Raw genomic sequence first — 16139 nt, forward strand, 5'->3', positions numbered from 1 at the left:
CTGGTGCCCCGACCAGGACTAGAACCCAGGGTGCCGGCGCCGCAAGGTGGAGGATTAGCCTGTTGAGCCACGGTGCCGGCCAATCTTCCACTGCTTTTCCCAGGCCATTAGCAGGGCGCTGGACTGGAAATGGAGCAGTCGAGACATGATTCTGGCGCACATATAGGACGCCAGCATTACAGGTGGCAGCTTTACCAGCTATGTCACAATGCCAGCCCCAAAAGCCAAATTTTAAGTGGAAATTTTTACTTTTCAATGGTGATTTGCTTTTTATTTTTTCTTTTTTTAAAAACTTCCTGAAGCAATTTCAATTTTTTTAAAACAAAGTTTGACAAAAATAAGTTCGCAGCAATACTGATATGCACAGGTATTTCTTTTATATTTTTGTTTTTTGATATAAGGGAGAACATGCAGTATGTCTTTCTGTGTCCAGCTTATTTCACTCAACATGATGTTCTCCAGTTGCAACCATTTTGATGCAAATGGAATTTCAGTCTTCTTTATAGCTGAATAATATTTGTGTATACATAAGAAACACATTTTCTTTGTCCATTCATGTGATGACGACACCTTGGTTGATTGCATGGTGGTTCAAAAATCTCTTTGATATTCTCTTTGATATAATGTGTTCACATCTTTGGGGTATATACCCATTACTGGGATTGCTGGATCATATGGCAAATCTATTTCTAGTTTTTTAAGAAACCGTGTTGTGGTGACGTGCGTTTAAGCCCTAGCCTGAAGCGTTGGCATCCAAATGGGCGCTGGTTCTAGTCCCGGCTCTCCTCTTCCAATCCAGCTCTCTGCTATGGCCTGGGAAAGCAGCAGAAGACAGCCAAAGTCCTTGAGCCCCTGCACCCACGTGGGAGACCTGGAAGAAGCTCCTGGCTCCTGACTTTGGAACGGTGCAGCTCCAGCCACTGTGGCCATCTGGGGAGTGAACCATCGAATGGAAAACCTCTCTCTCTGTCGCTACCTCTCTCTGTAATTCTGTCTTTCAAATAAAATAAATCTTAAAAAAAAAAAAAAAAAGAAAAAAAGAAACCATGTTGTTTTCCCCAGTAGCTATGCTAATTTACATTCCCATTCTGTGTATTAGCGTTCCCCTTTTAAGTTGAAAAAAATTTTTTTAAAGATTTATTTATTTGAAAGACAGAGTTACAGAGAGGCAGAGACAGAGACAGAAGTCTTCCATCCACTGGTTCACTCCCCAGATAGTTGTAACAGCTGGAACTGCGCTTATCTGAAACCAATCATAGCAGAGAGCTGGATGGGAAGAGGAGCAGCCAGGACTAGAAATGGCGCCCATATGGGATGCCAGCGCTTCAGGCCAGGGCTTTAATCCACTGCGCCACAACGCCGACCCCTTAAGTGGAAATTTCAAGTAAGTGGCATCAAGATCCTGAAGACTTTCTTTGAAGAGTTACAACAGGAGTTGAAACATGGTGTTACCAGTGTGATCCTGAAGACAAAGCACAATGGCTACCAAGAGGCAAAAGTCATGGCAACAGGCTTTTGGGGATGACAAAGCATTTTGCTTGTTGACTTTCTAAAAGGCCAAAGAATGATAACATCTGTTTAGCATGAGAGGTTCTGAGAAAGTTAGCCCAGAACTTTAGGAGAAAAACACCTGGAAAAAATCCACCAGGATCCTTCTCCACTGAGACGATGCTCCTGCTCAGCCCTCCTCAAACAAGGGCAGTTCTGTGAGTTTGATGGGAGTCACTAGGCACCTGTTTTACAGAACTAGTCTGGCACCTTCTGACTTCCTTTGGCTTCTTAAAAAAAATCTTTAAAAAGTACCCATTTTTTCTTCAGTTAATAATGTAAAAAAGGATTGTGTTGATGTGGATAAATTCCCAGGCCACTTAGTTCTTCAGGCATGGACAAAATGACTAGTGGTATCATTTATCAAAGTGTCATGAGGGGCCAGCACTGTGGCATATTAGGCTAAGTCTCCACCTGCGGTGCTAGCATCCTATATGGGTACCAGTTCAACTCCTGGCTGCTCCTCTTCTGATCCAGCTCCCTGCTGATGTCCTGGGAAAGCAGTGGAAGATGGCCCAAGCATTCATACCCTTGTGGGAGACTGGGAACAAGTTCCTGGCTACTGACTTTTCAGCAGCTCAGCTCCAGCCACTGCGGCCATTTTGGAAGTGACCCAGTGGAAGGAAGACCTTTCTGTGTCTCCTTCTCTTTCTTGGTAACTTTACCTCTCAAATAAATAAGTCTTAAAAAAAAAAAAAAGAACACAGTTATTAACTTGGTGAAGTGTATGCTGAAAAACAAGTGGGCTGGCACCATGGCTCACTAGGCTAATCCTCCGCCTGTGGCGCTGGTACTCTGGGTTCTATTCCCGGTTGCTCCTCTTCCAGTCCAGCTCTCTGCTGTGGCCCGGGAAGGCAGTGGAGGATGGCCCAAGTGCTTGGGCCCTGCACCCGCATGGGAGACCAGGAGCTCGCGGGCCGTGGTGGCCATTTGGGGGGTGAACCAACAGAGGGAGGACCTTTCTCTCTGTCTCTCTCAACAAAAGAAAGAAAAACAAGTGTATATATTTTATCTTTTAATTCCATTTTCCCTGGAGTTCTTCCAGTCCCCTTACACAGTGTACTGTAGAGTATCAGTTGTGTACGTTCATGATTGTGAGTCTGATAGGGGCCTGTTGCTTACTGATGCTGCCCAGCATCACAAGACTATTGTGTCATAACACATGTACCAGGTGCAGAAAAGATAAAATTGAAGTAGGGCTTCTACTGAATGCACATTGCTTTTGCATTATTTCAAAGTTGACAAACTGCTAAGTGAAATTTTTTTTTTTTTTTTTTTTTTTTGACAGGCAGAGTGGATAGTGAGAGAGAGACAGAGAGAAAGGTCTTCCTTTTTGCCGTTGGTTCACCCCGCAATGGCCACTGCGGTCGGCGCACCGCGCTGATCCGAAGCCAGGAGCCAGGTGCTTCTCCTGGTCTCCCATGCGGGTGCATGGCCCAAGCACTTGGGCCATCCTCCACTGCCTTCCCAGGCCACAGCAGAGAGCTGGCCTGGAAGAGGAGCAACCGGGCAGAATCCGGTACCCTGACTAGGACTAGAACCCGGTGTGCCGGCACTGCAGGTGGAGGATTAGCCTATTGAGCTGCGGCGCCGGCCAAGTGAAATAATTGTATCTTGGGGATCTCAAAAGAAAACAGAGACTATAGGGGCCAGCGCTGTGGCGTAATGGGTAAAGCCGACATCTGCAGTGCTGGCATCCCATATGAGCGCCAGTTTGAGTCCCGGCTGCTCCACTTCCAGTCCAGCTCTCTGCTATGTCCTGGGAAAGCAGTGGAAGATGGCCTAAGTGCTTGGGCCCCTGCGCCAGCATGGGAGACCTGGAAGAAGCTTCTGGTTCCTGGCTTCAGATCGGTGCAGTTCCAGCCATTGCGGCCAACTGAGGAGTGAACCAGTGGATGGGAGACCTCTCTCTGTCTCTCCTTCTCTATCTGTGTAACTCTGACTTTCAAATAAATAAATAAATCTTAAACAAAAATCACTTTTCTGATAAGGAAACTGGTAACTCAGTAAATTAAGCCAATTCAAAAATGAGTAAACGACTTGAGTGGATACTAAGAAAACAAACGAATGGCCAAAAACACATACATGAAAAGAGGCTCACGTTTTGACTTAGTGGGTAAAAGCTGCCACCTGTGATACTGGCATCCCATATGGGCACTGGTTCACATCCTGGCTGCTACAGTTCTGATCTAGCTCCCTCTTAATGGCCTGGGAAATGCAGAGGAAGATGGCCAAAGGGGCTCCACAAGGGAGACTGGGACGAAACCAGGCTCTTGGCTTAGTGCTGGCCATTGCGGCCATCTGAGGCACGAGCCAGCAAATGAAGATCTTTCTCTGTTTTTCTCTCTGTAACTCTTTCAAAATAAATGAAGTAAATCTTCAAAAAAAAAAAAAAAAAAAAAAAAACCACCAAACAAACCATGAAAAGGTGCTCAATATCATGAGGTGTTAGAGAAAGGTAAACTCTAACACAGTGAGATATTACTGCATACCCTTTAGGATGTCTACAATCAAAAGGACAGACAATAATAAGAGCTGACCAGGATATGGAGAAAGTAGAACCCTTTATACTTTGCTAGTAGAAATATAAGCCTCTTCGGGAAACAATTTAGCAGCTTCTTAAAAGGCTAAGTAAGTGAAATACATAGTACCCACTAAGACAGTACTTGAGTTTAACTAAGGGTGAGAGTCCCCAGTCAGGAGAAAGAAGAGGAGCAAGGCAGGTAAGGTATAGGATGTGTCACAGCAGAGGAGGGGACATGGTCCCATTGTGTCCAGGGTGCCCATAGTGGAGAGAACACAGAAAAATGGTTGGAGATGCTAATGAAAGGCCAAAATGGGAATCAGAGGTAGGCTCTGCCTGCCTATGTGGCTGATCCTCTGCCCCCCAAAAAACCTCTGGGTACCAATTTTCAAATCCTGCCACACACTAATACGAGAGAATTAAGTGCATTCCTTCCGTGTCTCCCCACGGGGAAGGGACATTGGAAGCTTCTGCCCGGTTTCTCCCAGCCTTTGCTCCACGCACCTTTGCCCACGTGGATCACATCTGCACCCTTCCACTGTAACAAGCACTAACGGTGAAGATGACAGCTTAAGTTCTGTGAATCCTAGTGAGTCACTGTGCCCACGCGTGGTCCTGGTGACGCATGACACCGTATGAAAGTGCACCTGATACCTAACAAGCACAGGCAGTTACCACCACGTGCTCGGAACCGTAACAGTGTAGGCAGTTATTGTTACCAAGTGCTGGGAAGTCATTGGGAAGTTTTAAGGTATCCAGCCTGCGCTATTATTTGAGCCAATCTCTGGCGTCTAGTTCCATAGCAGGTTTGGGGTTAGGCAATGGAGATGAGAACATGCTCTTCCATTCATCCCAAGCTGAGGCACACCTGGTTGATGGCAATGTTAAAGTCAGTTTTCAGGAGACCCTGTTTTAGCCACTTGACAATACTAAAATTGAATAAACATAATATATATCCTTATTATGTTATATTAATTAATATATACCCTTGTTATATTAGCAGAAACAAGCTGACAATAATCAGATTGGAAATAGTAAAATACCCAACAGAGATCTTGTAAGTGAACCATACCTTTGTTTCGCTTATGTTGGGAAGTGATGAATTTAGAAATTCCTCAGTTAATCTCTTCCAGCTAGCCGCCTTGCTGAGATCAGAATGAATTATGAATTTCTCATGAATTCTAAAATATTTAAAACATCAACTGTTATAGAGCTATATTAACAGAAAGGTCCATAAAAATACATATATTTCTGAATGTGCACATATATACATGAAAACTCAACTTACCCTTCTATTGTCTTTTCTATCTTGTGGCTATTGACATCCAAGAAACGATGAAACCTAACAAAAATAAAATGCAATGTTTTGGTCAGTTCTGTCACCTGGCTAAGTAGCCCTGTCTCACAGCTCTGAATATCCCTCCATAGACTCTATACTTAAACATTTCCAGGGTGCACCTCTCCCCCCTTACCTCCACCATCAGACAGGCAAACAGCCCCTGTGTTCTGAGAAAGCATCCCTGTCCTGTCTGCTAGCTGCTGTGTCTTCCTACAAGGCCCTAAGTTCAGCACAGCATATTCTACAGCAGGTGCTCCTAATCTTTGTTATGAATGAAGCCGGGCAAAGTGTAAGGGCCCCTGAATGATGCTTTGAAATGCAAAAATACAAAGAAAATGGAAATAAAGCTGTCAAGTAATTTTAAATGTTGGTGATAGAGTTAAGAGATACATTTCTTTATTAAACATTTAAATATAGCATCTAGCAGTGGGCCTAAGGACTGCCATTAAAGTCAAGAATAAACAATGTTCAGTAATACCTGCACAACAACTCTAATATGACATGTGGTTTTTACTGCTGACAAATCATAGGTAGGCTAACATTGCTGTGGTTTGTTGCTTTCATTCATAATTGGTGAAAATGCTACTTTTCAGTTAGTGGATGGTGTAAAAATTTTTTCAACCAAATTCACAAGCCCCTGAATGCCAGCTTTGGACCCTCAGGTTAGAACCCTATTCTGCATCCTCCTGCAACTGGCTTTGGTGTTCCTCCTTCTTAATGACAGAGGACAGCTCTTACTTGTCTTCGAATTTTCAAGGCCTAAAATGTGGCCACAATTTTCAAAAATGTTAACCATGAATCATTCATTTTTCTGATGAATTAAAGTATAAAATTATAGCATAGCTCTCTCAACTTTTCCAGCTTTTTTATTTTTTATATTTATTTATTTTTTTGACAGGCAGAGTTAGACAGTGAGAGAGAGAGAGACAGAGAGAAAGGTCTTCCTTTTCCAATGACTCACCCTCACAAATGGCCACTACAGCCGGCGCACTGCGCCGATCCGAAGCCAGGAGCCAGGTGCTTCCTCCTGGTCTCCCATGCAGGTGCAGGGCCCAAGCACTTGGGCCATCCTCCACTGCACTCCTGGGCCACTGCAGAGAGCTGGACTGGAAGAGGAGCAACCGGGACAGAATCCGGCGCCCCAACCGGGACTAGAACCTGGGGTGCCGGTGCCGCAGGCAGAGGATTAGCCTAGTGAGCCGCGGCCCCAGCCTTCCAGCTTTTTTATTAACAACCCCACCAAGGTGTACTATAAAGAAACAAATTACACTGTTTAATAACACATTTAATTCTACCCTAGTAAATGGCTGCTTGGAACACCATTTTACCTATCACAATTTAGTCTCTCAATTTTCATAAGGAAATAATTTCAACTGTTCTTTCCACGTCTAAAATAATGATCATCTACCTACTGCCAATAAGAAATACTAATAGAAAAATTAATTGGGATATACCACTCAAGTTTCTGTGTCATATGAGCTATTTCAGGCATTTATTTTTGTTTATTATTATTATTTTTAAAGATTTATTTATTTGAAAGGTAGAGTTACAGCGAGGGAGAGGCAGAGACAGAGCTTGAAATCTCCCAACTGCTGGTTCACTCCTGAAATGGCCAATATGGTCAGGGCTGCACCAGGTCAAAGCCAGGAGCCAGGAGCTTCATCCAGGTCTCCCATGTGGGTGCCAAGTAATTGGACCACCTTCTGCTGCTTTTCCTGGTGCATTGGCAGGGAGCTGGATCAGGAGTGGAGCAAATGGAGGCTGGTGCTGTGGTGTAGCAGGGTAAAGCAGCATCCCATATGGGCGCTGGTTCAAGTCCTGGCTGCTGCACTTCTGATCCAGCTCTCTGCTATGGCCTGGGGAAGCAGTAAAAGATGGCCCAAGTTCATGGGGCCCTGTACCCACACGGGAGACCTGGAAAAACTACTGGCTCCTGGCTTTGGATCAGCTCAGCTTTGGCTAATGTGGCCATCTGGGGAGTGAACCAGCAGGTGGAAGATTTCTCTCGCTCCCCTCCCCCTGCTTCTTCTCTGTAACTCTGCCTTTCAAATAAATAAATCTTAAAAAAAAAAAAAAAAAAAAAAAAGGGAGTGGAGCAAATGGAACTAGAATGGGTGTGCATATGGGATGCTGGCACTGCAGTTGGTGGCTTTACCTGCTACCTCACAGAGCTGGCCCACAGACACTGTTATTTTTATAAATTACATTTAAGATTTAAGAATGGAGTTGAAGGGACGGGCATTTGGCACAGAGGCTGGGACACCCACACTCCACATCCGAGTGCCTGGGTTCCAGTTCCTGCTCAGCTTCCTGCTAATGCAGGTGATGGTTTCAGGCCAGGTCCCTGCCATCCGTGTGGGAGGCCTGGACTGAGTTCTGAACTCATGGCTTTGGCCTGACCCAGCCCTGGTGGTTGTGGGCATCTGGGGAATGAACCAGCAGACGGACGATCTGTCTCATGCTGTCTATCTCTTGGGTTTCTCTCTCTCTCTCTCTCTCTCTCTCTCTCTCTCTCTCTCGCTCCTGTTGTGCCTTTCAAACAAATACAAATAAGCAAAAAAAGTGGGTTTCCTAAAAAAGGAACTGTTTATTATTTCAGAAATGTGGCACGCTTTCACTGAATCTGAAAGACCTCTATTCTTATAAGCCAAGTAGGCAGATTATATGCATGATCACTAAGCAATCAAGATTAAAAGATCCTGAAAAACTTCATTATTCAAGACTTGTATGGAACTTAAACAGACAGAATATTAACAATGAATGACATTCTTTCAGTGATAATTCCATTACGGGTAATAATCATAAAAGCACTGTCTAATTTACATTTTCCAGAAACAAAAAATCGGTCATCTGACTCCAGCCAAATACCTGGCCCAGCCCTTCCAAAATTAATCACCCGAGACAGTGAATGAGAACTGGGCGAGGAGCCCTAGCGTACCCTGTGCCAGCAGCCCTTCCAGGCGCTGGTGCGGTGGTCGGGGCGACACGAGAAGTGACAGCTGTCGCTTTCCAACACTCCCCAGTGCGTCAAAGTAAGAAGGGAAGGGGGCCCGGAGCACAGTTTTAAAGGGTGTGGGTGTGCGCCCCAGATGACTCCCGACGGGCAGCGAGTTCAGCAGGGAACACGGCAGACACAAGGCTAGGTGGGAGGCCGGCGCCCCACGGTGCACAGCCCCCGGGTACGGCCGCGCCGCTCACCGGGCACCGGGCGGCTCACCAGGGCACGGAGCGGCTCACCGGGCGGCTCACCGGGCACCGTGCGACTCACCGGGCACCGAGCGGCTCACCGGGCACCGTGCGACTCACCGGGCACTGAGCGGCTCACCGGGGGCACCGCGCGGCTCACCGGGCACCGTGCGACTCACCGGGGCACCGCTAGGCTCACTGGGGCACCGCTTGGCTCACTGGGGCACCGCTTGGCTCACCGGGCACCGTGTGACTGACGGGGGTGCACCGCGCGGCTCACCGGGGCACCACGCAGCTCACCGGGGCACCGCTAGGCTCACTGGGGCACCGCTTGGCTCACTGGGGCACCGCTTGGCTCACCGGGCACCGTGTGACTGACGGGGGTGCACCGCGCGGCTCACCGGGGCACCACGCAGCTCACCGGGGCACCGCTAGGCTCACTGGGGCACCGCTTGGCTCACCGGGCACCGTGTGACTGACGGGGGGCACCGCGCGTCTCACCGGGGCACCACGCAGCGGCTCACCGGGGCACCGAGCGGCTCACCGGGGCACCACGCAGCGGCTCACCGGGCACCGAGCGGCTCACCGGGCACCGCGCGGCTCACCGGGGCACCGAGCGGCTCACCGGGCACCGTGTGACTGACGGGGGGCACCGCGCGTCTCACCGGTGCACCTCGCAGCGGCTCACCGGGCACCGCGGCCTGCGCGCCCGCCCCAGCCTCCCCGCGCCCCACGGACCTGAAGTTGGACCAGGCGAAGTTCAGCGCGAGCTGGAAGTTGGGGTCCGCCTCGTCCTGCAGGCCGGTGACATGTCGCACGAGCTCGCGCACGTCGCGCTCCTGCTGCCGCTCCAGCCGGCTCCAGGACGGCCCCGGCCGGGCCATGGCTCAGCAGCGCTCCCGCCGCGCAGCCTCCCCGTGATCCTGCAGCCGTTCTCGCGAGAGGTCTGGCTCCCGCGGCGCGGCGCCTCCTGTTCTCGCGAGAGTTCCTACCGGTGTGTGGGGCTTTGGCGGCAATCTGAATGTGTTTTGTAGTCGCGCGCGGTGTCTTCAGAGCGAACTGTTGTTATCATTAATCAGATTAATAAGCGTCCGGCCAGCGTTGGTGGATGGTTTAATTAGGATGGCTTTAGGATGGCCGCGCAGCCAGCGAGTTCTGCAGGACATTGATTGCCCCAGCATTTCCACGTACCACGGTGTGGTTGGTTTATTCTTCGAGCTTTAGCTCCTCAAATCCTTGGCCTGGCAGTGTTTCCTACTCCAGCTTCAACCGCCACGCTTGTCACTCTCAAATCTGGGTGCACAGCCCACGTACTCTTGGCCCCCCAGACGCATTGTTTAGTTGCTGATTGTCTCCCAAATAAAAACGTGTGTATAAATAGGTGTAAGAGCATATTCGTTTCCTCATTGTCTTTCACCCGCTAAATGTCAGCTGCGTGCGAGTTCTGCTCACAGCTAACCACTGGCACTGAGAGTAAGGATACCTGGACCATCCTGAGACTCATTAAAGAAGGAAACAGTGCTTCCCTGGAAGGCTCAGACGCCACTCAGCGAAGCGCACTCTCTCCCTTCCCGATCAGCCTGTGTTCTCGTTTCCTGTCTTGAGATAGGAACCTGTCCCAGCGTTCCCCCCTGCACCTAGCAGAGACTCCCCGCCTATGCCAGTCTCTTTCCTCTCAGTAATGCAGAACAATTATTTGATTTCTGAATTCTCTCTGAAGTCTGCTTTTCTTCCCCGTTGCCTCAGGCTAGACCCTAGACCCCTGGGAGGTCCCCTCACCCGTCTCTGACTCTGATCCCATCACAGATCTGATTACCCCACTCCCCACGGTCTGCAGCAGGATTTCTAGACCTCAGCTTTAGCGGACAATTCTTTCTTGTGGAGAGTTGTCTTGCACACTGAACTTGAAGCAGTTTCCTTGGCCTCTCCTCACTAGATTCCAACAGTAACTCTCCTCACCCCTGCTGTGACAACCAAAAAGTCTCCAAAGGTTGCAAATGCATTCTGGGGGCAAAATCACCCCTAGGTAGGAACTGATGGCCTACAGGATAAACTCCAAACTTCTGAGCAATAGGACTCAGGAGTTTTTCTAACCTTGGCTTATTTGAGCAATAGGACTCAGGGGTTTTTCTAACCTTGGCTTATCTGACCTGTCTCCATTATGGAGAGGGTCATTTCCACGGCAGGAAGAATGAATAGTGTAAAAGATGGCAGCTGTCCTTAATCAATCCGTGCAGTTTCTTTCGACCTGCAGAACAGGCCCTGTATGATCCAGCTCTTTAGCTGCGTGTCCTGCTGTGTTCTAGCTCAGGCACAGAGTCAGTGACTCTGCAAGGAGAAAGAAATGCCAGGAAAAAGAACAGTGTCTCTGGGACAAGCTGTGGCCTGAGACCTTGCTCCCGAGGTCACTCATCCAGACTGCTGCTGAGTGCCCAGTGTTGGATGAAAAACCAGGGGAGGGGACAACTCCCCTGGAGCCTCTGAAACTGGCTGTGAAGGAGGTTGCTGGAAGAAGCAGGGCGTGTGGTTATGTCAGCTTCTAAATGACCACACAGTGACGAAATTTCAACCCACTCCCGTCTTCTTTCTTTCTTTCTTTTTTTTTTTTTAGAATTATTTATTTGAAAGAGAGTTACAGAAGGAGGTAAAGCCAGAGAGAAAGAGAGGTCTTCCATTCCACTGGTTCACTCCCCAAATGACCACAATGGCCAGAGCTGAGCTGATCCAAAGCCAGGAGCCAGGAGTGTCTTCTGGGTGCAGGGCCCCAAGCACTTAGGCCATCATCCACTGCTTTCCCAGGCCATAGCAGAGAGCCGAATTGGAAGAGGAGCAGCCTGAACTCGAACTGGTGCCCATATGGGATGCTGGCACTGCAGGTTGGGGCTTTAACCTGCTGCGCCACAGTGCTGGCCCCATTCATTCCCATCTTCTTATGGCTTTCAGCATTTACATTCCTGAGCTTTAATTCATCACATGCATTGTCAGTGTGCTCTTAGACTGTTTGAATTTTTCTTTTATATTTTAGGAGATGTGTGTCTGTGTATCTGTGTGTGCTTAAACACACTCCAGGCACAAATTATTTGCCAAATACATACAGTATGAATAGCATCACCCATCTCTGATTTATTTTTAAACTCTACTTATGGTATATTTTCATTATCTCAGAGTTTTAAGTTCTATTGTATAAAGCTGTTAAATTCTTAAAAGGGATAATAAAAATTCTCAGGGATAGAAAAAGTACAGTGGTGTAGCAGGTCAAAGCTACTGCCTGCAGTGCCGGCATCCCATATGGGTGCCAGTTCGAGTCTCGGCTACTCCTCTCCCAATCCAGCTCCCTGCTGTGGTTTGGGAAAGCAGAAAAAGATGGCCCCCAAGTTCTTGGGTGCCTGAACTCATGTGGGAGACCCGGAAGATGCTCCTGGCCCCTGGCTTCAGATCAGTGCAGCTCTGGCCATTTGGAGAGTGAACCAGCAGATGGAAGACCTCTCCCCCCCCCACTCCCCTGCCTCTCTGTAACTCTGCCTTTCAAATAATAAAAATAAATAAATCTTGTTTTGAAAAAGTATATCCATTAAATAGGAAGAGATGTCCATATCATAGTATTGGAAGTTATGGTTGAAACCTGTCTGAAGCAGGCCAGAAAAAAAAAAAATAGTGAGAAAACATGAGAAAAGCAGATAACATGAACAGTCCAGAAGATTCAGAAATAGAAATCAAAGGGAACCATCCAAGAAACAGTGCAAGAACTCCCAAGGATGAACACCTGGTCCCAGATTTTTTTTTTTAAAGCAACTTCCCAGGCCTCATGGCTTTCCCCAGAATGGGGCCTAAAGCAATTGATGGAAGGTACATCCTAAATCCTGTTCCCAGGAGGGAATGCAAGCAGGTGTGGCCTTCCCTGCCCTCCTCTCTGGGTCTGGCCTCTGCCAGGCCCTGCAGGTGGACTTTGAAACTTTCTGTACCGGGTCTGGGGAAGTTCAGAAAGTTTGTAGAAAACAGAATGAAAAAGTAAGTCCATGCATATTTTCATAACCCGTATTTTCCACGAAGCTTTTGGAGACCCCTTATACACGTGGATTTCCAATTTTTCCTTTTTGCACCAAAACAAACTTAGCTTTTCGTTTTCTCCTAGCGCCTCCGATGCTAGGACCCTACCCAGAAAAGCAGCTGGGCCAAGCATCCTCCCACGATGTTTCTAGATAGCGGGGCCGGTGCTGCTCTGACAGGGTGGAAGTTCGTGGACCAGCCGGGAGGTGATGTGCAATCCTACTGCCTCCTCCCTGGTCCTTCGTGGTCAGCCGGCTCCCCTAAGTAAGGAGAAAAGTTGAGGAGTAGGATGCACCTTGGGCAATCGGGTGCCTGGTTGACAGCATCTGAGTCAAGAGACCTGTGACGCCTACTACTGCACGCCCACCAGTGCCACATCTCCCCAAGAGGGGTGGGAACGTTCCAGTGGGTGTCTCCTACCACCCTCCTCCAGCACCTGCCTCTGGGAAGAGGCTTGGAAAATCTTTCAGGGATCACTCCCCAAATGACTGAGCGCCCCCAGGGCACCCTCCATGCCCTCTGCAGTATTCCCTTCCTGGGAGTTGGAAAATTTTTCCAGAATTGTCGCCAATAGGTGAACTGCATTCAAGCCATCACTGGCCCCAGACATCCTCTGTGGGTCTCTACGGCTGGCTCTAGCTGCTCACCCCCTCTGCAGGGTATATGCACTTTTTTGGGAATTGCATAGGGAGACTGAGCCAGGTGTGCTCCACGCTAGGCATCCTTCGCTGGCCTGGGCCAGTGCAGTCTTCCAGGCATGCAAAGACTGGGCCCTGTGCAAGGCTGCCTCCCTGGGCAGCCAGTCCTGCTGCTCAGCTAGGAGGGCCTCTGTGAGATGAATCACACACAGGACTGTGGCCAGCTTGGGGCTGCCTGCTATAGACCCACATGTCTGCCTAAGTCTGTCCTGGCTTTGGAAGGGACTTGCAAAAATATTTGGGAGTTGCAATGTCCTTGTGCTCCCCCACGGCTGAGTTTTGCTGATGCCCACCCCAGTAGGGGGCAGACAGGAGATTGGAAATTTTTTTGGGAGATGCAACCAATGAGCAGGACTTTCATGGAATTATGCCAGCTCACAATGCCCTCCCCTAGGCTTGTCTGTACTAGCAGGGCTGGCCTTGGAGGGGGCTTAGAATCTTTTCAGGAAGAACAGCAAGATATGTGTAGGATAGAGAGCCCTCCTAGCCTCCTCTCCAGGCCTCCCTGGCCTGCCTGGCCTTTCCATGCTAGAAGACACCGAGAAATCTCCAACAGGCTGCAGAAGAACCATAGCCAGAGCCAAGGTGCCATTCCCAGAGCCCCAGCCTGTCTGGATGGCTGCCATCTTAGAGGGAAACTTAACATAGTTTCCTTGTGTGGATTCTTCGTCTCGGCTTCCAGTGTCCTGAGGCTGGAACTGCTGTCTCTCGATTCTCCCTGATGACATGGATCAGTAATGTACTTCCAAGTAGAATGGCAACAAAACGGCTCTGGGTGCCCTGGGAGAGCCCTAGACCCACTGAGGTTTCTTGTGGGGCTGGTTCCTGCACATGGACCTAGAAAACTTAAAAGCATCACTCTGGCAGAAGGTGCCCTCTCTGGCTGAGACTCTGAAGAGGGGCGTTTAAAAACTGTTCAAGTTGCTCATCCACACCCAGGCCCAGGCAGTTCCTGCCCTCCAGAGAATACTTGAAAAATGTTTTCAGGAGGTGCTATGATGACCAGGCCCCAGAAGGCATTGCATGTGGCAGGCCAAGTTAGCCCATGCTGGCCCTGCCCACAGTGGTGGCAGGAATGTTTTAGGGAGGTGGGTATGATGACCAAGATGGCCAAGGGCACCTTCAAGCCAGTGCCCAGCCTGGCAGTCACTGCCCCCATCTGACCCTGCTATGGAGGGTGGGGACGGGGGGAGGTGCCTGTTGCATAGCTGGTTTTTTCTATTTCTGTACGTTGTACACACACTCTGTGCCACTTGGTGATAACACCTCACTCTCACATTATGCATTATCTTTCCAATAAAGTTTTTTTTTTAATTGATTTGAAAGGCAGAGAGAGGAGGGGAGAGTTGGAGAGATGGAGGGAGAAAGAGAGGGAGAGAATCTTTCATCCACAGGTTCATTCCCTAAATGCCCACAAGGGGCCAGGCTAAAACCAGGAGCCAGAACTACCTCCGGCTCTTCCACATGAGCGTCAGGAACTCAGCACAGGAGGCATTAGCTGCTGCCTTCCAGGTGTGTTAGCAGGAAGCTGGATCAGAAGAGGATCTGGAGATGGGAGTGGTGACCCAGGCCCTCCACTACGGGATGCAAGTGGCAGCTTAACCCACAATGCCACAACACCGTCCCCATAACTTCATTTTATTAGAGTTGATAACTAGCCCAAATAAGGAAAAACAAATTTGAATTCTTTTTTTTTTTTTTTTTTTTTGGACAGGCAGAGTGGACAGTGAGAGAGAGAGAGAGAGAGAGAGAGACAGAGAGAAAGGTCTTCCTTTGCCTTTGGTTCACCCTCCAATGGCCACTGTGGCTGGTGCACCGTACTGATCCGAAGCCAGGAGCCAGGTGCTTCTCCTGGTCTCCCATGCAGGTGCAGGGCCCAAGCACTTGGGCCATCCTCCACTGCACTCCTGGGCCACAGCAGAGAGCTGGCCTGGAAGAGGGGCAACCAGGACAGAATCCGGTGCCCCAACCGGGACTGGAACCCGGTGTGCTGGCGCCGCAGGTGGAGGATTAGCCTATTGAGCCATGGTGCCGGCCTTGAATTCTTAGTACAAGCAAAAACCACCTGTCCACATAGTAAAGAGTGTCCTTAATACAATAAGGACATAATACACTCACAGCCTGACATTTTATTGTATTTCTCTGTAGTTCTTCTTCTGCTTAGGAACTGACAACCATCTTTTAATTAAGTTGCTATTCCTTCCTCTTTCCCCAGCTTAGGGATAGACTGCACAAGTCTTTACTTTATACAAATTAAGACATTAAATTTTCATTTATATATTTTAACTGTTTATAAAGCATTCAAAATTTGAAAATAAAACCACCAACACAGTTTTTCTGTCCTGAAAAGCATAGTGCATACATTCATATGAACAAAACAATCTTTGTGCTTGGGAAATTTACTATACAAATAAAGTTTAAAAAAAAAAAAACAAAACTAGCAATATTTCCAATATTAAGGTGACTGGGTGCCACCTAGTGTTCAAGTTCTGAAACTACTAAATTTACAAATTGACAAAATTGCTATTGAAACTCAGGTTCTTGGACAAATGATTCATATTCAGAGAATGAATATTATTTTTTAAAATATTTAGTTATTTGAAAGGCAGAGTTACAGAAAAAGGAGAGATGCACCTCACTCCCCAAATGACTGCAATGTTCAGGGATGTGTCAGGCAGAAGCCAGGAGCTTCATCTGGGTCTCCCACATAGGTGCAGGGGCCCAAGGATGTGGGCCATCTTCCACTGCTTTCCCGGGTGCATTATCAGGGAGCTGGATTGGAAATGGAACAACTGGG

General features: G+C 48.4%; 1 protein-coding gene across 3 annotated transcripts in view; it reads right to left on the bottom strand.

Annotated features, from left to right (window-relative positions):
* Positions 1-9483, bottom strand: part of TUBGCP5 (tubulin gamma complex component 5) — a 44624-nt gene extending 35141 nt beyond the window's left edge. For all 3 annotated transcript variants that reach the window (XR_009867273.1, XM_062205042.1, XM_062205041.1), the window contains exons 1-3: positions 9336-9483; positions 5361-5414; positions 5145-5253 (exon numbers count right to left, since the gene is read on the bottom strand). Coding sequence is in view for 2 of the 3 variants with exons in the window: in XM_062205042.1 (XP_062061026.1) it covers positions 5145-5253; positions 5361-5414; positions 9336-9481 (309 nt within the window). In the remaining variant the exon portion in view is untranslated. The remainder of the gene's footprint in view (positions 1-5144; positions 5254-5360; positions 5415-9335) is intronic.
* Between the last annotated feature and the right edge of the window lie 6656 nt (positions 9484-16139).

This window comes from Lepus europaeus, chromosome 11 (genome assembly GCF_033115175.1).
Source record: "Lepus europaeus isolate LE1 chromosome 11, mLepTim1.pri, whole genome shotgun sequence".
NCBI lineage: Eukaryota > Metazoa > Chordata > Mammalia > Lagomorpha > Leporidae > Lepus > Lepus europaeus.